Below are 20,889 nucleotides of genomic sequence, written 5' to 3' on the forward strand. Positions count from 1 at the left end.
ATTAGACTTATTATAAATAAATATAAACTAGTCTATTATTATTATAAAGTTATATATTATAATTTACTAAATATAAGCTTTATATTTAAATATTTTAAACTAGATAAAGATAGTTTTAGAAATAATATTATAAATATATATATTATTATTTAAATTAAAAGAATAAAAAGACTTAATATTAAGCTTCTTTTATTTCTTTAAAATATAATTAGAATTAGTAAATAAAAGAAAGTTTTATAAATATATAAAGTTTATAATTTAAAAAATAAATTATAATAAATTTATTTAAATAAAAATAGAAAATATTATTATTATTTAAAATAATATATAAAATATTAAAAAAAAAATAAGGCTTTAGAAATTAATTAGAAAGATTTTTATATTAAGATATAAAATAAAAGTTCAGAAAAAAAGTTATAAATATTCGATTATTTTATTATAATTACTAATATATTATTAATAAAATAAACTATAAAATTAATAAATATAAATATTAAAAATATTATAGCTATTAGTTTTAATTTAAATAAAACATTTATATTTTCGAATTATAAATATATAAATAATAATTTCTATAAAAATATTACTTAAATAACTAAAGTTTATTTTAATTTAAAATAAATACTATTAGCTATTATATTAATTAAAATATAGCAAATTATAAAAGAAATAATAAATATTTATTTTGGGTTTAATTCTAGTATAAATATTAGAAAAATAATATTTTAAAACTATTTATATTAAAATTTTTTATATATAAATAATTATTAGTTTTTATTAAAAAGTTTTAAATTTATTTTGCTTTTATATAGACTGTTTTTTTATTTATAAGCCTTTTCTTTCTTGTTTTTAGAACTAATATATTTCAAATAAATAAAATATTTTATTTAATTTTATATATAATTAATTAGAATTCGTATTTTTAACTTATTTGAAATATTATTAGTTAGTTAAAATATATAAAGCTATTATTTATATAAGTAAGATTCTTAGATACTTTTTAAGGTTTTAAATTAAAGATATTTGTATTTATTAAATCGAGTTCTGTTCTTTTAAATAATAATATTAAATATATTTTAAAGAAAATTAATTATTATATTTTTAGTAAAAAATAAGAAATACTAAAAAAGTATTAGGCTAAAAGAGGTAATTCGGAAATTAATATTAGCTATTAATATTTAAAATTCTTTTTAGAAATAAATATATTTTTAGAACCGTTTTAATAAAAAGTTAATACTTTATTAATTTTTTATAAAATAATAAAGAATTAGAATAAATCTAGAAAAATATTAATTAATAAAATTAAAAAAAAGTATATTTTCTTTATAGTTTTAATATATTATAGGATATATAAATAAATTTACTAAATTCTATATTTTATTTTAAGAATAATAAATAAAAGTATTAAATAAAATACTTAATTACTTTATAATATCCCGGCTATTTTTATATAAAAGTATTAAATCTAATACTATATTATTTATTATAAATAATAAGTAAATAGAATTAAAATCTCTAAAAGATAATAAGAATTCTAATTCGAAAAATTAGATAAAAAGAATAGAGAACTAGTAATTTATTAAAATAAAAAACATATAGAAAAGTTATAAAAAACAAATAAAGGCTTCTATTAATATATAAAAGCAAATGTTTTTAAGCTTTCATTTTTTAATATTTCTTTTAGGATATAGCTATTTAATATCTAATTTTATAAAGCTTAACCTATAAACTTGGCAATTTGCAAATATTAGCAAGAAATTATACTATCTCTTCTCGCCTTTATATTAACTACAAGTTTGAACTTTTATAACCACTTGCTCGAATTTCTGCAATCCTTTAACTTTACTATCAAGCATCCAATAATATAACCGATAGGGCTTACCCAAAACTATAACCAATCCCGGATTGCAACTAATGGCAGCTCCCAGGCTACCAAGTTCCAAACTCCTAGCCTGTTACTTGTCCAAATCTCTACATATGCCTGCACTCGCTAGAGCTGCCTCCTGCAGCCCCTCCTCGCTAACTCGCCAAACATCCCTCCTACAATAGTATTATGAGAACCTACACTATAGCTCAGCCCGTCGTCTTTTAATCATATCTTTGCAGTTCGTACTTTACCAATTACCTGGCTTCGCACGAAGGGTCTGGGCAGAGACTTTCGATAGCTAGCATAACTTTAGTATATATAAGAGATATATTAGAGATAGTATAAAAATATTTGTTTGCTAGCCTGATTTGTAATCTTCTCATATTCCAATCAAACAACTCTTTACAAAGGAAACAAGCAAGAGAAAGTAAGCTCAAATGAAACCATATCGCCAGCACCCAACTCTAACTACGGACCGTCAATCCGTAATATCCACCGACAAAACCACCACTTCCTGTAACACCTCTAAAAATCTCATGCCCTTCTTACAACTCCACAGCCCAGCCTCACGTTTGCTTCCGGGGCCAGCCTTGCCGTCTCTTCTGCAACTGGCCCCCCGAGACATTGGCTTTACCAACACCTGCTCGGATAGTATAGTAGTATCCCTGGATTGCCTTTGGGGTCTGGTAGAGTAGGATGTTATGGATCTCTTCCCAAGAGCAGCTGTCCTTGTCCCTCATCTTGAGCACTGTTGCGTCCTCTTCAGGTGTCCACGGAACACGCTTTATCCGAGGACAAACCGCGGCAAGATATATCTTGGAATGTGCGCTAGCGTTGTGAGGGGTTGCAGCCTCTGCGGACGTCTCCTTGTCAGAACGCATGCCCAAGGCTTTGGAGTAGAGGTGCTCCAGGACATGTTGCAGCTAGAACTCGAGATTGTATATTGTCTTGTTCCCAATCCCGGTGCGTTTTAGGAAGCCTTGAAAGGGCCATTCCTGATACTTCGCGAATGGTGCCGACTTCACTGTAACGGAGGAACTCCGAGAGGTTCGCGAAGGATGGTGGTCGTCGCTAGCTACGGGTGCCCGCTCATCGGGTAGTGTCGGAGAGTTGAGGCCTCTCACCTCATCCCTGTCCATTTCACGTAAGACCCTTATCCTTCGCATCCTAAGATATCTCCGTTTCGCTCGACTTTGGACTTTTTCTCATCGTCGGTCTCCGGCATGCATCGATCGCAAGCACCTCTCGATTTATGGCCCCTTCGTATCCGCCACTGACCGACCGATGGCGTTTCAGCTTCAAACCCGACATTCTTTGCGGCATAGGAGACGTCAGACTGTAGACAAACTTTAATGACAGCTGTTAAGCCCCTTGGACATTAATCCCTTCATCAACCATCCACGACAAACACATCAGTAAAATTTCCAGCATCCCAGTGAATTGATTTGTTAGTACAATATCTCACAAGCCCACGCCGTCCTTCTTCAACTCTGACAGAGCTTCGCACAGGGAGCATAGCATCGTCGAACTGTCTTAACAAACACGAATCACGAAAGTCCCTCCTCGCTGGAGACACAGCGTACCAACCGTACATCGTAGGATACCATCAACGTGAAAATTCGCGCCATTTGTCGCTGGCGCAGGGCTACGACAAGGAATAATGTACAAACCAAATACCACCTGGACATAGTCCTTCCTAATTATCGCGTTGGTGCAGACCGCAGCCATTCTTGCTATGGAAGCATAGGCATACACCATTATCTAATTCAAGATACAGATACTAACTCTTTGGTGATAGCTTCGTCTTTATAGGCTTCGTCTTTATAGAATTCCAGGAAAGCCTTATACCCAACTTACCCAGAATACCATAAGTTAAGACTATTCTGACATATCTCACGATCTTTATTTTCGGATTTCCCTATCAGTATACCCTGGTCTATGACCCCCTCTAGTTGAAAAATACTATTCAAGTCACTGGTCTCTGCTTGTATAATATCGGCATACTAATCTATATTGCTATCCCTTGCATTATTGCCTTATATATCATGGTCATGTCTTATATTACTTGGAAATTATATACTGAGTTTGTATAAACCATTTACAAGCATATTAGTGCAAATAAAATAATAAAGTAAAGGTTTCTGACCTTTTAAGTAGGCCTCTTCGCAAGAGAATCTTTTGCGCAATACTAACTCTAGCTTCTAGATCTATAATTCCCTTTTGGAGTTTGACTTCTTTTTCTTCCCGGGCTTCATAATGAAATTTCTGGCCATTATTACAAATATTAGCCTTGCTAAGTTTGGACTAACTATTGTTGCCATTCCAATTACAATTGCTATCCTGCTACTAGTTACCTTTTTTACATATTAAGAGAATATTATTGGGATAATCTTTATTCTAATCCTATACTTCGGCAACTTGGCTTACTTTCTCTTCAAGCTAGTCCAAATATATTAGCCCGGGCATATTAACTAATACCTGCTTATAAAAAAGTCCCTTATAATCTTCGCTATCTTAACTATAGTCCTGATTATACTTACGATTATTAACACATTAATGTGTACTCACAACTTCGGAAAGGGTCTGAAACTATATATCCTGAAGCGCAAGGTTCAAGAAGAGAATATGGAACTACTGGACGTAAAGTACGGACCCGTACTAAGCCGGATAACGACTAACTAAGGAGTATATGGTGTGGTCTTGTCGGGAGGGTGAGAATCGTTTGTACATTGAGACGAGAATGGCATGTCTTCAGTAGCGTGAAAGCCTTTGGGCTTGCCTCCGCAGATTGCTATCGGCCTCGCCAGGGCGCCAATTTCAACGGCCCTTACCAAACATTTTCTGTCGAGCTTCCTCCACCGCCAAGCTGACAATCCATCTCTACAATCGGCAGATTTCTGGAAGATGATATATACTAGTCCCGGTTTCCCTACTTCAATCCTTCCTGATATAAATACAGAAATTTGGCCAGTCTCAGGGTCCCATCAAACGTCCAGTTTGAAGTGGACGACGTAGAAGCAGAATGAACCTTTCGTACCCCATTGGATCTCATCCACGTCCGTTTCCTGGCCTTCTCCATCGTGGACTGGCCGAAGCTCGCTAGACAATGCTACACGTGAGTATCCTCCCCCCAGCCCTTTCTTTCCAGTCCCGTTTCTTTCCTCACATTATACATCTCAAATAGACACACCAGGCCAGGCGGCGGGTTGAATTCAAAGACTGTGATCACCACATTGCCTCGTCCGATAATTCGCTTTCAAAAGATAGCTACATCTACCAGTATCACAAGTTACTCAAGGACGCAATTGATACGATGCATCCCTCATATGCTCCTGGCCCGGAGTTGAAGAAGTGGGCCGAGGAGGCAGGGTATGTGAACGTGATGGAAGATATCATACCTCTGCCGATTGGGTTGTGGCCAAGGGACAAGAGGCTGGTACGCGCGGCTTTCACGTTGTCATTGCCTTCCAGCTTGTTGTCCATACTTTCGTATGTTGGTCATAAGATTTCCAATCCGAAGTCAGTCAAGGGATTTGGGTGAGAAATGATTTTGGTGCTAACATCTAGACCAGAAAGAGATTGGAGCCTGGAACTACCTCTGTCTCATCGAGGGCCAAGGCCGTCTGTATGCACATGTTTACGGGTGTCTTTGGCTGGTCGGTAGAGGAGGTGCAGGTTTTCCCTGCCAAGGTTAGGGCCGAGTCGATGGATATAAAGAAAGATAAGGTTCATTCACAGTATACTTAATAAGCGGTTCCCTCCCTCAATATTGGCTTGCTGGGGTGCTGACGAATGTGTGCTCATTAATTACGTCGTGACTAGGCAGAAGCCCGAGGGCAGGAATTGAATAGTCCTTCTCCCATTTTTGTTTAGCTAGATATATATATTAGGAGAATATCACTGTGAGTGGCTATTCACGATGAGTGACTCCCAAGAAACTTATTTTAAGAGCGGTCCTGGCGACTGGTCAAATGGGTAGTGGTCATTGGCTAGTGACTGATCACTGGTGCCTTCCTTACCCGGAAATTAAACTGCCTCATTACAATCTGGCATAAAATTATCCAAAAGCTATTCATGTGAGGGTTTGAGTCAAGGTATGTATTGATTCTAGATACACAACGTAGCGCGAGGAGCAAAAGAAGAATAACGCGGGGAGCCATCCTTAAACAGGCTTCGATATAACTCATTATGTGGTGTTGAACTAGCTAAAGCAATATAGCTAGGGTCACGTGCTTGCAATGTAAATCAAGTAAACGATACTGAATTGACTGCTGTTCTACAGTGGTAAGTAGCCCGTATATATAGCCCTGAACCCCCTAAGTCACATGTACTAAATCCCTATGCCAGCTGAACCGATTACAGCTATACAGGGTATTCCAGCCGTACAGGGTATTCCAGCTATACAGGGTATTCCAGCCGTACAGGGTATTCCAGCTATACAGGGTATTCCAGCTGGACAGGGTATTAAGCTAGTGCACAGCCCCATGGCGTTCGGTTCCAGGGCTTACTAAGCCTATTAGGGGCCTCAGGCCCCTAATTTCAACATGTGGCTCAGTGTCATGTGGTCACGTGATTTCGCGACAATTCATGGATTATTTGAACTACCAAAATATAAATTTGAATGGATTGAAATCGCCTTAAACGAAAATTCGATTCATTTGATTCATAATTCATTCAAAAAATTCTGGCTGTCGGGTCCTGAATGTATGAGGGCTAGGAACCCACTCAAAGTTTCACATCGCACATTATTAGCTGCTGGGACATTAAACTCTCACCTTCCTAAGACCGTAAGGTGAGTTCAATTTCTCGACCTTAAAAATGCCAATTCAGCACGTGTAGCTTTAACGTCCCGCTGGCGACCTAAAAATTTCGCTTCTTCCCGCGGCCAATCATCACCAAGTCTCCTCCAACGTGCCATCAGCCCAAAAATGCAAAGCTGCTTCAATGGGGATTCTTTTCCGGGGAGTGTCTAAATCGCAGATTCAAGAGCCTCTCTCTGGACAGATAGATGTCACTGCTTCCCGCTTTGTGCCTTGCAGACGAATTGGGGGGTGCATGTTCATGATCACCTTTTCTTATAAGTAGGTTGCTTGTGCGTCGTGCGCAATAGCAAAGAACTCATATTTCTTCTCATTCTTCCCTCGTTGTCTCCTTCCATCCTCTCACTCAGTATGCGTTACAACTATCAATCTGCTGCCGTGAGCGCGACGATTGCTGCATTGATTGGCAGCACCTCAGCTCAATTCGAACTTGCGGACAATGAGGTACCCTTCATTGGTGGTGGCGTCTACAAGTCCAGTGATCCAGCTCTGGCTGGTTACACTATTCAGTACAAACCACCGTTCAAAGCATCCAACTACGGCGGGTACTACACTTGGGCAGTCAACAACAATACTGTGGGGATTAACAACAACACTGCTCAAACAGACCCACTTGGTATCCCGAATTCGCCCTCAGACAACACCATGTACCCATTATTCATTATTAATGAAGGGAATCCGAAGGAGATATCTGTCAGCAAAGATGATGACACGCACAGCGAGGGCAAGGGCAAATTCAAGAAGATCCTCCACGTGATCTTCGAGAACGAAGTGTACGGCTGGACTATGGGTGATTCATGGTGGAAGCTACTTGCCAAACGTGGGAAACTTTTGACGAATAGCCACGGCATAACCCATCCGTCCTTGTCTAACTACGCCACTTTCCTCGCTGGTGACTTCTTTGGTGCTGCAGCCGAAGACTTTTATAACCTCAACACCACCACCATCTATGACCTGCTCGACGCAAAAGGGCTTGACTATGCCACTTACGCTGAGTGGTATACTCCTCTCGCTACAAAACGGGGCCCAAATGACTGCAACAATGAATTATTCATCGGCCCACTCGACAGCACCAACCCAGACTGGAACAGCCCAGTATATCGCCGCTTGGACGTACCACCATTGCTCTTCTCTACATACACCGACAGCTACACTCGCTGCAGCAAGATCTACAATGCAACTGAGAAATTCGACGATGATGTGTTTTCACAAAAGCTTCCCGCCTATTCATTCTACGTCCCCGATATGCTCCACAATGGCCACGACCCAGAATCAGACAGCGACTACGCCCATCAACCTACATCATCGGGAATGTGGTTCAACGCCTTCTTGGATATGTACCTCGACGATTTGAAGGACCAGGGTACCTTGATAGTTGCAAGTTTCGACGAGGCGACGTGGCAGAATGATAACGATTATATCCCAAACAATAATAACCAAGTTGCCACTCTTTTATTCGGCCATGGTATTGACCCCAATACGAAGGATAATTCATACATCACCCATTATGGTGTCCTCCGAGGTGCCATCACCAACTTTGGTCTGGGTTCTCTTGGACGTAATGACACCAACGCTACTAACGGTAATCTGGCGTTGTTGCTCGGCTGAGCATGAAGATGAGAGATAGTTGGATATTATCATTATGGAAACTTGTAATTTGCTTGAACATTTCGTGGTTTCGAAGGGACAGTGTCTAGGGCTGATAATTGAAGACTTTGAGCTTGAATCACCCTAAACTCCTTTGAATGAATTGAATCCAGATTAGGAAAGGCTTCAATGAATTTAAAGCTAGCCCAAGGCCTCTTCATTCATCAAATTTATCAAAATTCTATGAATTACCATAAATCCCAAATGTATGGTCCCCTGACCCGATCCTTAAAATTTGACCTCAAATATAATAAATATTAAAAATAAAATAAAGACTTTTATTTTTATAAACCTAAAATTATTATTGATTATTAGATTCAACCAAAATTCGATCGAATCTCGTCGAATCAAACTAATTCGATGATTCGATAGGAGCCCTAGGTAGTACAGTCACCACCAACTGATATTAGCCGAAACGCGTATTTAAGCGACGCGACGCGATTTCCCCTACCAACCCCCTTACATATATTATCCAAAATGCCACCTTTACGCACTCCTTTACGCTCCATCTCTGGAAATCGCCCTAAGGGGTCAGAGATCTCTCCTTATATACGTGGTCAAGTTATAGGGGAGGCTTCAGAGGGTACAGATCCTACCTCGATTGCAAAGGACCTAAAATTAACTCGCAGCACCGTTAATTACACACTTTAGCAAGACGAATTACGCAACGACGGGCACTCCCTACCACGAAAGCCTCGCAAGAAATCATATACCGATACCGATAAACGTCGAATCCTCCGTTACGTTCGCCTGAACCCAAAGGACACATACTAACAGGTCATTGATTAATTAGAGCTGGGTTATAGGCGTGAAACCATTAAGAAGATCCTCAAGAGGCATGGCATATGTAATTGGAGAGCAAAGAGACGCCCGGAGCTTATAGAAGCTTACGCAATGGCACGGCTTGCTTGGTGCCTCGTACGAGAAGGATAGACAGAAGAGGAGTGGGGCTTGGTGGTATGGAGTGACGAGTGTTCTATAGAGCGGGGGCGGGGTAAAAGGGGGGAATAGTGCTTTCGTATACCGGAGCAAAAGTGGCACAAGGAGATGGTTCAAACCTATAGTACGGGCAAGAATATAAAGATTATGGTCTGGGGATGCTTTTGGGACTATGGGAGGTCCAATTACTATATTATGGACCGTAATTTTGAGTCGGCAAAGTATGGGCACTTAGCTAACTCCTACCTGGAGATTTGCAATACAGAAGTAGCTCCAATTTTCTTACGATTTGACGATAGTTACTTATTTATACAAGATAATACTTCTATATACCGGGCATATATAGTTCAGGCTTGGTTTGCACTCCATAGTATTATATAGATAGCAAATTAGCTCGTATACTCCCCTGATCTCAATCTAATTGAGTATATCTGGTGGTACCTGAAAACAAGGACCTATGAGATGTTCCCAGAGGTAGCGGCAGATAAATCAGAGTCAGAGTATGTAAGACAGAGGCTAGAGTCTTGTATTCAAGCGGCGTGGGACATATTAGATAAGGGGTTATTCGATAATTTATATGCAAGTATGCCGGCGAGAATGAAGGCTTGTATCGCGGCCGATAGGTGGTATACTAAATATTAAGATAATTAGACGGATGAAACTGTATAATATTTGGGTATATAAAAGAGCGAATCGCAATGATTAAAACAATATAATTTGCACGTGAATTGCCCTAGTAGTTATTAAGTAATTAAGTAATTAATATGGGGTGGGAATGAGAAGTGTGGTGTGGTGCGGGGTCGTGTCTAATATCAGTTGGCTAGTACTGTACCATCGTTTTTTGGTGTTCAGTCTAAATTCACAATACCACCGCATCGCCGCCTACGGCTGTGGGCGCGGTAAAACTACCAATGGCACCTCTTAGGATGCGTCCAATTCGCAGGATTTCCCTGTGCTACCGCCCTTTCTATTTTCTCCTTGGTCACGAGCGAGATTCCGACGTGGTGGTTTAGGTATTTTGGGCATTGGGATAAGTTGAGGTTATATTCCACGAGCGGCGGATCCCGAGGGAGGCTTGGAGGAGATGGGGTGGAAGGGGTATGATCATCAGGGCGAGTGAAGCTCGTAAATAGACGGCACTTTAGTGTTGCTTGCGCTGAGCAACAGCCTAACGTCTTTATTCATTGCTCCAGAGGTATATGGTTCTCCCTGTCTACCGTACCTGCCAGGCTACATGATCGTATAACTTCTGTTAAAAATGGCGCCTGGGGATGTAATATTTACAGCGTTTGGAGCCACGAGATCGGGTGCAAGAGCTGTTCTCCGTGAAGTCTTTCTGGATGCCGCTGGGTGCTAAAATTCTAGGCCAATTTTTAGAACTCCTGTTCAGCTCCTCAACCAGAGACCGAGAAAACAGTATATGCCCTCTCTTCAGCGAGACACAACAATACGCTCAACATTCAACACCAAGCAGCACCTAGTCCTGCGGCTTCCCACCATTCCTATACTGCCAAAGCCTCGAAATATCCTTCAGTCTCTTCTCCCTATGTCCACTAAACCCATTCAAAAGCTCTTCTTTATTCTCCCTTCCGTTACTACCACGCGTCAGCATGCCTTCCCTTCAAACCACACAAAGGTTCAACTGACCTATTAGGAACCAACGAATCCATAAACACATTCCCATCCGCCACCCTCCCGTTAACCCTCGTAAACATATTATCTAAATAATGCATATCCAACAAATGTCCACTACCCTCCCTAATGAACACTGGCCCATAAAACGCATTCCCATCAGCATACGGCTGCGCCTGTGGACTGGTAAAATTAAGAACCCCAATATTAGCCACGAAATCCTCGCTGTTCGCATAATGCTCAATATGTTTAATAATCCTTTCACCTCGACCATCCCTCCCATTTTCAACCGTAGATACGTTGAGAAGGGGATTGTTGAAATGACGAGCCGCGTTCCCGAAAGTGAATATCTCGAGTTTGGAGATTAAGGAGGATGAAAGATCGGTAAGAAGCCAGTCGAGAATTGAAGAGCCTTCGATCCCGCCCTGGCTATGGAGAATGAGGACGACTTTGCGAGTGGTGGGGGAGGAGAGCGCGGAGCGGAGTTGCATGCGGCCTTGGCGGATGTCTTTGGTCTTGTAGTCGATGTCGCGCTGAATTAGGCATTCTATGAGGTCGAAGAGGAGTCCTTTTCTGGGAAATGTTAGTATGGAGCCGGTTGGGAGTGAGTGGGGTAGAAGGGAGAGGAAACGTGCTTACGTCGGGTTGTGGATGCCTACTATCTCGCGCTGGAAGGTGCTGGCGAGTAGATTGAGATTTGATTGTAGCCAATTGTCTCTTGGGGTTGGAGTTAGACTGTTCCGTTGATCTGATGCGGAAAAACAACATACCCAGTTGCAATACCGTTGATAAAGAACCAGAGTTCGCTCTCATCATTCACAGGTGGCTCGCCATCGGGTAGGCCGACTAAGCATTCAGTCCTCGGTCCTCCATTGAGTAACCTCATAACCAACAATGTTGATACTGTGAAAAGAACACAGAAGACAACATGAACAATTCCTGGAACAAACCAGTATAGAACAGCCACAATTGGCAAAGTAATAAGCAATAATAGTTGGCTGATGATCAATACGGCATGAAGGAAAATGTCTCTAGTATTCCGCCACGTTGCTGAAAGTTCGTCGAGTTTGCCTGAAATGCATGGTCGAAGCGGGATGACAATAAGGGGAAGAAGTCTGCTGTACTGAAAGACGGAGAGGATGTCAATCCATACCAGGCGGAAGGGATTCCTGTCGACGTCTGATGGGATCTGGATGTAGGGGTTGTTCCCGAAAGGTTTGTTCGCGTTGAATATTCCGCTACCGGGCATCTTTTTCGCGTATCCGTTCATAATGGAAGTGAATTGCTTCGTTATTGAAAGGATGTGGGATAGAGTTGAGATGGAAAAGTGGTGTTTTATTAAGGAAAGTGCTACTCGCAAGAGTGCTTTTGTTTGCGCCTAGGGCTGAGGTGAGAGGCCTTCCTCAATATTTAAGCTGCCTTAATAAAACGCCAGGTCTTGTTCCGCAGTAAGCAAACTTTCACGTGAAATAATACTTTGAAACCCCCTTCTTATTTTTATCTCTTTACGAAATGTTTCGACAGCTTGTCATCTTGAGAGGAGTGGAGGCTGAGTGACGACCAATTGAGGTCAATGCCACTATCCGCTCGAGAATTATCATGTGAAAGAAAGTAATACACCCCATTCGTGATAGGAATAGGGTGGCTGAGTTTGACAGTACAGCGGTGAACTTGTAGAACTTGACATGTGAGAAATACGAGCACGATACTCGCCAAACACTAAATGCAATAAGATTCGATGGGAAGTCAGGCGAGGCGTCGGAAAGAATCACCCCTATAAAGCCAAGCTGAAATAATAAGCAGGAACCCCGCATTCCCTGAGGTTTTCACCCCCCCTGTTTATCATCCGCACCACATATTCCCATTCTATCAAGCATGTGATAGACAGAAGATAGCCTCCTCAGAACTGACTCCCTGAACCCGGAGCAAATCCCCGGCAATGAAAATCCCCACGCACGTCAAAGTGCTAACAAGCTAGATGGCGGTTCTGAACAAGCTGAATCGATGTGAGCTGACAGATGTAAACGACGGTATAGGCGACGCGCAGACACAAATACGCCACAACAAAGGCATTGAGAGTGGAGATGTCGATACTCGCGATGTAGCCAGCCAAGACAGCCCCCACGAAGACCGGAGATTCTCCATTCCGTTTTTATGAGTAGCTTCTGCTCTTTCATAAGGACCATACACCTCGATGGGCGTAGACTCGCTCAGGGTAGCGTCCTACTTGGAAGATCTTGGGTTGCTGTTGTTCAATCGTCCATTGTTGACCTTTTTCATGATTGCAAAGGCATAATTGTGAGGCAGCAAGGGAAGGACTCAGTAGGCTGGAATGGCGAAAAATAAAAAAGTTGGTCATTTGAATGGTAGTGGCTCGCCTATCTCGGTGAGATATGACGTCTCTCTCCGTGGATGCTTGGGCACGGATGTGAAAAAGGCTGATCGAATTTGGAGCCGCTTCCTACCGCCAGCGAATTGGTGATCTGGACGAGGATGAGCGCATCTTAGAGACGTACGCAGTAAGACAGGTAAGCATGCAACAATCTCGAGGCACTGTGGAGTGACTTAGAATCCAGGAAGATTTTCCGAATGCGGATATGTATAGGGCTATGACTTCGAATCCCTCGAATGACAAAGCAGTGATGTTAGAAAGGTTCAAAGAAGATGGTGCGTATGGACATTCGAAAGGGTAGGGAGAACTCACGGGCTTCTTCTGCTGATTTCACGTGCAAATCCTTCCTGAAACATGGCGTGTACAGGGGTTTACTGGGCGCCGGGGCTTCTAACCCAACGTCCTGTCGTCAACCTCTCCGCATTCTCCTGAAGGCCACCACTCTGCAGTCATCGTGAACACGGCAGGACGCTAAGTTGCGGCCTGTGCCATAATTTGGCCCATCAGGACGGAACTCTCCTTGTTATGCGTGATTTTCTCCATTCTGCAATGCTTCAGCTGGCTCTTCGCCGCCACTGAAGCACGAAGATATTGAATCGCCAAGGCGTTGCAGTCAGCTCGACGGGATCGTTGTCAGCCTTACGTAGGTATTCTCTTCGGGCGACATCCTGATCGCTGCATTTGAACTTCTCCTGACCCTTCCATGATCCAGAAGTCTCTAGATGAAGCCATCTTCTTCAAGAAAGTCCATGGATGTCGAGAACTATGGCGGTAAGCCGCCAAGCTCAGAGATATTACTTGCAGGAGCTCATGGGAGGTATCATGTCGTGTAACAGCGTATCGTATGTTTGACACTTCCAAGGCCAGCGGGCTGAGGGCTGGGTTTCATTCGTAACGCCCTCTTTCTGCTTACGTCCTTTTGCAGGTAGGCAACTTCACCTCTCCATAATTTTGCATGTGAATTTTCAAATCGTTGATCTCTCAAGGGTAATAACTACTTCTTATATCCCGAAGACACGTTTTGATGTGCTCAAGGAATCTGTTCAGGACAACCAATATCTTCTCCCCGTGTCGATACATTCTTCAACCTAGGAACAACGATTTTTAGATCATAATACACAAGCCATCATGACTTCGAGCAGCAGCAAGGCTGAGAAAGATGATCTTGCTTCTCTCTTGAGTCGGGCAGTTGAAGACGTCTGGAGTCAAGCTGGCCGCGTTGGTCCTGATGTCACAACAGCTCGCAATATTGCTATGACCACCTTCGCAGGCGGCGTTGTCGATGATCGTAAGTACATTGTAAGTCCCAACCGAGCCCCATTATACTCAGTATGCTAAAGATTAAATATAGATCGAAAACGTTGTTCAAGTAGCAGCATCTCTGCCCAATGACTCTCAACTCCGAAACGATCTAAGTGGACAATTCATCAAAACACTCTGGAATGGCTTGAAGCACCCACCGATTTCATATCTGGGTGATGAATTCAGATATCGTGCAGCCGACGGCTCGAATAATGTATGCGACCTGAAAGTGTGGGGAGAGTCTGCATTGACAATATTTAGAACATCATGTATCCAAACCTTGGAGCTGCAGGCAGCCATTACGCGAGGAGTGTAGTGCCCCAGCGCATGAAACCTGCGATTTTGCCTGACCCCTCACTAATATTCGACAGTAAGTTATGTCTGACATCTTCCAGCTATTCGTGCTTATTTGGTGGAGCCATCTTGGTTCGTAATGGACCAGCTAGGGAGCATCCTAGCAAAATATCAAGCATGCTGTTCTATTTCGCGACGATAATCATCCATGGTAAGTATTGTTGTCCTAAAAACATGGAATTACTTGTCTTAATTCGGAATAGATATATTCCACACGGACGAGCAAGACTACACCCGCCTTAAGAGCTCTTCATATCTCGATCTTGGCCCACTCTACGGCCATAACGAGGACCAGCAAAAGCTCGTCCGAACTTACAAAGATGGTACACTAAAGAAAGACACTTTCGCGGAATCTAGGCTCTTAGGGCAACCACCCGGAGTGTGTGCGCTCATGATTGCATTCAATCGTTTCCACAACTATGTTGTTGGGGAGATGGCGATCATTAATGAGGGTAATCGCTTTAGCATTCCGAAGGGAGTAACGCCACAAGATCCCGGGTACGAAGCAGCACAGTTGAAGCGTGATAATGACTTGTTTCAAACCGGTAGACTGTGAGTAGCGGATCTGTTTGTAAGTGACATTGCTAACGCCGTTGTGCAGCGTAACCTGTGGTCTCTATGTCAATATAATTCTCAATGACTATCTGCGAACGATATTGAACTTGAACCAAAACACCATTGACTCAAACTGGAAGCTAGACCCACGCAAGAACTTTGACAATGTCTTCGATACTTCGGGTATCCCGAGTGGTATCGGAAATCAAATCAGCGCTGAGTTCAATATGATATACCGCTGGCATGCAGCTACAAGCAACCATGATGAAGCTTGGGTAAAAGACTTCATGCGAGTTGTGTTTGGACCTGACGTTGACCCCAGTAAGCGCTCCCCAACAGTATCGAATCGGAAGTACTGACATCTCACAGGTAAGTTGACATTACCTCAATTCCTTGGGGGTCTTGCGAAATGGGCGCAGGGTCTTCCAACAGATCCGGCGCAATGGGAATTTGGCGGTCTGAAACGACAGTCGGATGGCTCTTTCCAAGCCGGAGATCTCGTTGACCTCCTTCGAGTTGCAACGGAAAATGTTGCTGGCAAGTTTCCTCCTTTGTCCGAATGACAAGAACTAATTATCCACAAATAGGTGCCTTTGGAGCACGTAATATACCAGCCGTGATGAAGGCTATTGAGATTCTGGGGATTGAGACAGGACGCAAATGGAATATTGCAACACTGAATGAGGTTCGATTGTTCTTCAAACTGAAGCCACATGCAACGTTCCGTGGGTACCTCAACGCCAATTATTATTGATGCTCTACTAAAGGTATCTCCAGTTGAGGTAAACTCAGATCCCGCGGTCGCAGAGGCTTGTAAGGCTCACTTAACCCCATGTCATGCCCCGGCGCTAATTTTGGCATAGTGCAATCATTGTATGAAACTCCCGATGATATCGAATTGTATCCTGGTCTCCAAGCCGAAGAGGCAAAGCAACCGTTCCTGCCTGGGTCCGGCCTGTGCCCTGGGTTCACAATTGCTACCGCCATCCTCGCCGACGCCGTCGCTCTGGTGAGGGGAGACCGTTTCTACGCGGTTGACTACAGCCCCGCGAATCTTACGAACTTTGGGTAAGGAGCTGTTGTGATATAACAATTTTCTTGCTTATTTTTGAATCAGTTTCAATGCTGCCGAATCCTCCTTCGATGTTGCCAATGGCGGAGTTATATACAAGGTTTTGATGCGTGCGTTCCCTGGCTGGCATCGTGCGAATTCGGTGTATGCCCTATTCCCATTCTCGACGCCAGACAAGAACCGAGAGATTTTTACAAAGCAGGGCCTTGCCGACAAATACAATTATAACCCACCTTCATTCATCGGACCACCTATTCCGGTGATTACATGGCAAGGCGTCGTCGATGTCCTCAGTGATCAGACGAAGTTCAAAGTCCCTTGTATGTAGTGGCGCTTGTCCTAAAGTATGAGCAGCGTAGTCTGACCATCAACAGGGGGAAATCACACCTTCCAGCTAACACACCACGACTACATGCTGAGTGGTGACTCGGTCGCTAATGCCAAGCAAAGAGAGTTCGTCAATGCTTGTCTGTTCAAACCTCAGAATGCTCTGGACGAAGTCCGAAAGTTCTACGACGCTATCACGTTAAGTCTCATCCGGCGTTACAGTCGCAAGATTGGCAAATCGTATCAAGTTGATATTGTGAGAGAGTAAGACGGTTCTCTAGTTCAGTGTCAAGTCGCTCGGCTAATTTTTACAGCATTGGCAATCTGGCTCACGCCAACTTTGCTGGCCATTTCTTCCGCATTCCGCTTAAGGATTTCGGCGGTGGAGAAAATTCATTCACTGACAAAGAGCTCTACAACGCTCTAGCCCAGATCTTCGCCTATGTATTCTTGGACTTGGATACAGCCACTTCGTTCCAACATAGCGTAAATGCTGCAAAAGCGACGAAGAAACTAGGGGATGCCACGGTGACTTCCGTAACTGCTGTCAAAACCGAGCACTTCTCTAGCTTCAGACACATGATGGGTATCACCCCTAGCGAGACAATTCTCAAAGATTATGGTACTCGTCTTGTCGACAGACTGTTCGAAGGAGGGAAGAGTATTGATGAGGTTGTGTGGACAATTATTCCCACTGCGGCAGCTGCGGCTGCCACGCAGGCTCAAGGAGTATGCGCATCTTCCAATGTTTAAATAGCTCATAGTCACTGACAGAAACAGTGGGCTCAACTGATCGACCTTTACTTGTCTGACGACTACATCTCGCATTGGCCTGAAATCCAAAAGCTTGCCAACTCAGACTCTCCTGAGGACTTCGAGAAATTGAAGAAATACGCTCTTGAAGGCCTTCGACTCGCCACTCCTGCTTTCGGCGTCCTTCGGGGTAAGTTACCTCTTTTCACAAAGCATTTTGTCCCGATAAAATAGGCGACATACTGACTTGCAATTTTGCAGTTGTCGACGTCCCCAAGACAACTATCGAAGATGGATCACGCGTTGTCCCGGTCAAAGAAGGCGACACCATCTTCACCGACTTTGTAAGCGCAGGCACTGACTCCGCAAAATTTCCCGATCCTCTGAAAGTCAAACTCGATCGACCAGACGAGTATTACATTCATCACGGCTGGGGTCCGCACTCTTGTCTTGGACGACCCATCGTCACGACGGCGGCGGCTAGTATGTTAAGAGTCTTTGCAAGATTGGGGAACTTGAGAAGAGCCCCAGGAGCTGCTGGCGAGATGAAGAATAAGATTGTTGGAGGCGCTTTCAAGGTTTTCCTCCTGCCGGATGGAAGCGATTGGGGATCGTTCCCTTGTAGTAAGTCTCCGCGATTGAGAGATTTCGGATAACTGCGCTGACAATTACCTAGCCAAGAAAGTGCTTTTCGATGATTTTCCGAGTGTTTGAGCTGGATATGAAGGTCATAATTAAGATTTTGTCCTCATTGTTTCGGTTTTGTTCAACATTCGTTCAGTTGTTAGTTGGTCTTGAATATCCAGATACTCCTTCCTTATTATCAAAATGCCGCTCAAATTGAAATCGTTTATCAAAGCCCCCGGAACTATATTTTCCAAAGTTCATCCATTACCATCATTCAAAGTGATCTCGCTATCTCTGGTGAGCAATGACGCGCAGAGGTCAAGTTTTATCTACTTATGTACGCATTATATCCTCTATATCTGTGGGAGCCCTGGACAGGGTGGAAGCATACTCTCCCCTGCTGTAAACATACCACAGCCAAGTACCAGCCTTAGTTCTTACGATACTTTCAGCAAAATCCTGTTAGAATGCGGTGGGCTGTTTTGATTTCCTTGGCATGACCTCAATATGAGTCACGTGTTACTAGAGCCTACTACTACCGTTATTATTAACTCTTGAGAATTATTGTAGCCTACTTTAATAATACTCTATATAAATAGTTTATACTTAGATAATATTATAACTATAACTAAATTGCAAAGTAATGAAAAGAGAATTTTCTTAATATAATCTAGCTAATTTATTAGCCTATTTAGGCTTTATAAGCTAGTAAAGACTCAGTTTAAGTTAACGAATATTAGATGCATTATTAGAGGTTCTAGGGGCGTAAATAAGAACTAATTTAAGGATAAAGATAGCTGTAATTAAGATATCTAAAGTATAAAAAGTATAGAAGTTATAGGCTCCTGAAATAAATACTAAGATAAGCTAGTTTAAAATAGAAAAGAAGAGAAATAAGGAAATATTTTATATAAAAGTTATTTAATACCTTAATTAATATATTTCTCTAAGTTATAAGTATAGTATAGAACTTAATAATAAAGATTTAAATAAACTAAAACTTTATAAGACTAATTCTATCTTCTTTTTATAATAATAATAACTAATAAATAAAGAAATAAGAAATAAAATTAAGTTAAAAAATAGTAAACTTATATATTAATATATTTAATAATATAATAATATTAAATGTTTTTAACTTAATCTCGAGTCTAAATAAATATAGTATTATTAAGCCCTTTATTATTATTAATTTAGGTATTTGTATTATAAAATAAATACGAATAAGGGTTTTAGTTTATTAGAAAAATATAGGTTTTAATATAAATTTTAATATAAATATTATTAAGCTTTATTATTTTAATAGTTTTTTCTTAATTAAAAGAAACTATATAAATTAATTAGTATAATACTAAATAATTAGTTATAATAAAGAAAATAAATAAGAGCTTTTTTTATAATAAGAATTAGCTTAATTAAATCACGTATTAAATTTATATATATTTAAACCTAAAATCAAATATTAATATAAATAAAATTAAAGTAAATTAATACTAATAAGAGAATAATATTATATACTAAATATAAAGAAATAAAAAAAGTAATTCTTTAATTTTATTTCTTAAAATATATTTATTTATAAAATAATTATACTTAACTAAAAACTATTCTTTATTATTAAAGTTATTATTAAAGTTATTAATAATTCGACCTTTAATATTTATTATATTAACTATCTAATGAATTTCTTTTTAAATAATAAGTAATTTAATAAAACTATTTATAATTATTTTATTTATAAACTTTTATTTAACTTAAATATTACCTTTATTAATCTCTTAATATAGTTAAGTATTATTTAATATTTATATACTTAAGTTTAGTTATAAGTTTTAGTAAATCTTTTATAAAAAGTTTAATAACCAAAAGATTATTATAATAAATAATAAGTTCTTAATTAATATTAAGGTTAATATTATTACAAAAGCGTCTTTATTAAAGAATTTGGCTATATAAGTAAGATAGTAATAATTAATTATAAATAGCTTTACTAATTAAATAAGTTATTAAAAAAAGTAAAGATATTTTCTTTAATACTTTTTAAGTACTTTTATTATTTATAAAAGTAGTATTATTAATAGTACTAAATACTAGTTTAAACTTTATTTATTTTTATATTTAAATATATAAAACTTTATATTATCTAAGTAATTAAAGTATTAATATATAATAATTAAATATTTTAAGCTAATATTTTTAAGGTTCTAAATTAATAATTTAATATTAAAAGTAATATTTAGTTAAGTAATAGTTATAATATAAATAAAAGAGCTTATTACTTAAAAGTAATAATAAATCCTATCTTTATTAATTATATTAATATATATATAAAAAGAAATTATTATTAGTATTTTCGGTTTATATAATATTATATTAATATATTTAAATTAATTATATATCTTTATAATATAAGTATTTTAATAAATCTAAAGTTTTTAATTTTTATAATTTCATATAACTTATATATTATAAAACTATTTTAATTTTTTTAGTTTTTATATTTTAAATAATTTTAAGAATTAAGTTTTAAACTCTTTAAAATATCTTTAATTTAAAGAATAATATAAAACTATAATATTCTTAATATAAAAAAAGACGAGCT

At 39.9% G+C, this 20,889-nt stretch overlaps 8 protein-coding genes across 8 annotated transcripts; 5 read left to right on the forward strand and 3 right to left on the reverse strand.

Moving 5' to 3' along the window:
* Window positions 1-2,202: 2,202 nt before the first annotated feature.
* Window positions 2,203-2,879, reverse strand: K444DRAFT_616594 (uncharacterized protein). Its single transcript, XM_024880951.1, has one exon. The coding sequence runs from the start codon at window positions 2,746-2,748 to the stop codon at window positions 2,434-2,436; it is 315 nt and encodes a 104-aa protein (XP_024732925.1). The 5' UTR covers window positions 2,749-2,879; the 3' UTR covers window positions 2,203-2,433.
* Window positions 2,880-4,973: 2,094 nt separating this feature from the next.
* Window positions 4,974-5,614, forward strand: K444DRAFT_633123 (uncharacterized protein; the record flags this gene model as incomplete). The annotated part of the gene is made up of 3 exons (XM_024883579.1): window positions 4,974-4,982; window positions 5,052-5,236; window positions 5,440-5,614. The coding sequence occupies 3 exons, from the start codon at window positions 4,974-4,976 to the stop codon at window positions 5,612-5,614; spliced, it is 369 nt and encodes a 122-aa protein (XP_024732926.1).
* A 1,424-nt stretch (window positions 5,615-7,038) lies between these two features.
* K444DRAFT_536611 (uncharacterized protein) lies at window positions 7,039-8,295 on the forward strand (the record flags this gene model as incomplete). Its single annotated transcript, XM_024875391.1, has 1 exon — window positions 7,039-8,295. The coding sequence occupies one exon, from the start codon at window positions 7,039-7,041 to the stop codon at window positions 8,293-8,295; it is 1,257 nt and encodes a 418-aa protein (XP_024732927.1).
* A 461-nt stretch (window positions 8,296-8,756) lies between these two features.
* On the forward strand, window positions 8,757-9,222 carry K444DRAFT_694496 (uncharacterized protein). The gene has a single exon (XM_024887867.1). The coding sequence runs from the start codon at window positions 8,812-8,814 to the stop codon at window positions 8,983-8,985; it is 174 nt and encodes a 57-aa protein (XP_024732928.1). The 5' UTR covers window positions 8,757-8,811; the 3' UTR covers window positions 8,986-9,222.
* Window positions 9,184-9,912, forward strand: K444DRAFT_694502 (uncharacterized protein). The gene has a single exon (XM_024887868.1). The coding sequence runs from the start codon at window positions 9,382-9,384 to the stop codon at window positions 9,652-9,654; it is 273 nt and encodes a 90-aa protein (XP_024732929.1). The 5' UTR covers window positions 9,184-9,381; the 3' UTR covers window positions 9,655-9,912.
* A 625-nt stretch (window positions 9,913-10,537) lies between these two features.
* Window positions 10,538-12,183, reverse strand: K444DRAFT_567543 (uncharacterized protein). Its single transcript, XM_024877171.1, has 4 exons — window positions 11,676-12,183; window positions 11,545-11,622; window positions 10,921-11,478; window positions 10,538-10,868 (listed from the first exon to the last, which is right to left on the reverse strand). The coding sequence occupies exons 1-4, from the start codon at window positions 12,173-12,175 to the stop codon at window positions 10,751-10,753; spliced, it is 1,254 nt and encodes a 417-aa protein (XP_024732930.1). The 5' UTR covers window positions 12,176-12,183; the 3' UTR covers window positions 10,538-10,750.
* A 109-nt stretch (window positions 12,184-12,292) lies between these two features.
* Window positions 12,293-12,889, reverse strand: K444DRAFT_72369 (uncharacterized protein). The gene has a single exon (XM_024888597.1). It carries the CDS (start codon window positions 12,717-12,719, stop codon window positions 12,411-12,413), a length of 309 nt encoding a protein of 102 aa, XP_024732931.1. The 5' UTR covers window positions 12,720-12,889; the 3' UTR covers window positions 12,293-12,410.
* Window positions 12,890-14,342: 1,453 nt separating this feature from the next.
* K444DRAFT_567545 (fatty acid oxygenase) lies at window positions 14,343-18,521 on the forward strand. Its single transcript, XM_024877172.1, has 16 exons — window positions 14,343-14,596; window positions 14,649-14,813; window positions 14,861-14,969; window positions 15,018-15,104; window positions 15,157-15,505; window positions 15,555-15,829; window positions 15,878-16,045; window positions 16,096-16,233; window positions 16,286-16,321; window positions 16,372-16,576; window positions 16,626-16,900; window positions 16,955-17,171; window positions 17,222-17,636; window positions 17,688-17,850; window positions 17,922-18,284; window positions 18,337-18,521. The coding sequence occupies exons 1-16, from the start codon at window positions 14,426-14,428 to the stop codon at window positions 18,372-18,374; spliced, it is 3,174 nt and encodes a 1,057-aa protein (XP_024732932.1). The 5' UTR covers window positions 14,343-14,425; the 3' UTR covers window positions 18,375-18,521.
* The last annotated feature ends 2,368 nt before the right edge of the window (window positions 18,522-20,889 follow it).

This window comes from Hyaloscypha bicolor, assembly GCF_002865645.1.
Source record: "Hyaloscypha bicolor E unplaced genomic scaffold K444scaffold_123, whole genome shotgun sequence".
In the NCBI taxonomy this organism is placed as follows: domain Eukaryota; kingdom Fungi; phylum Ascomycota; class Leotiomycetes; order Helotiales; family Hyaloscyphaceae; genus Hyaloscypha; species Hyaloscypha bicolor.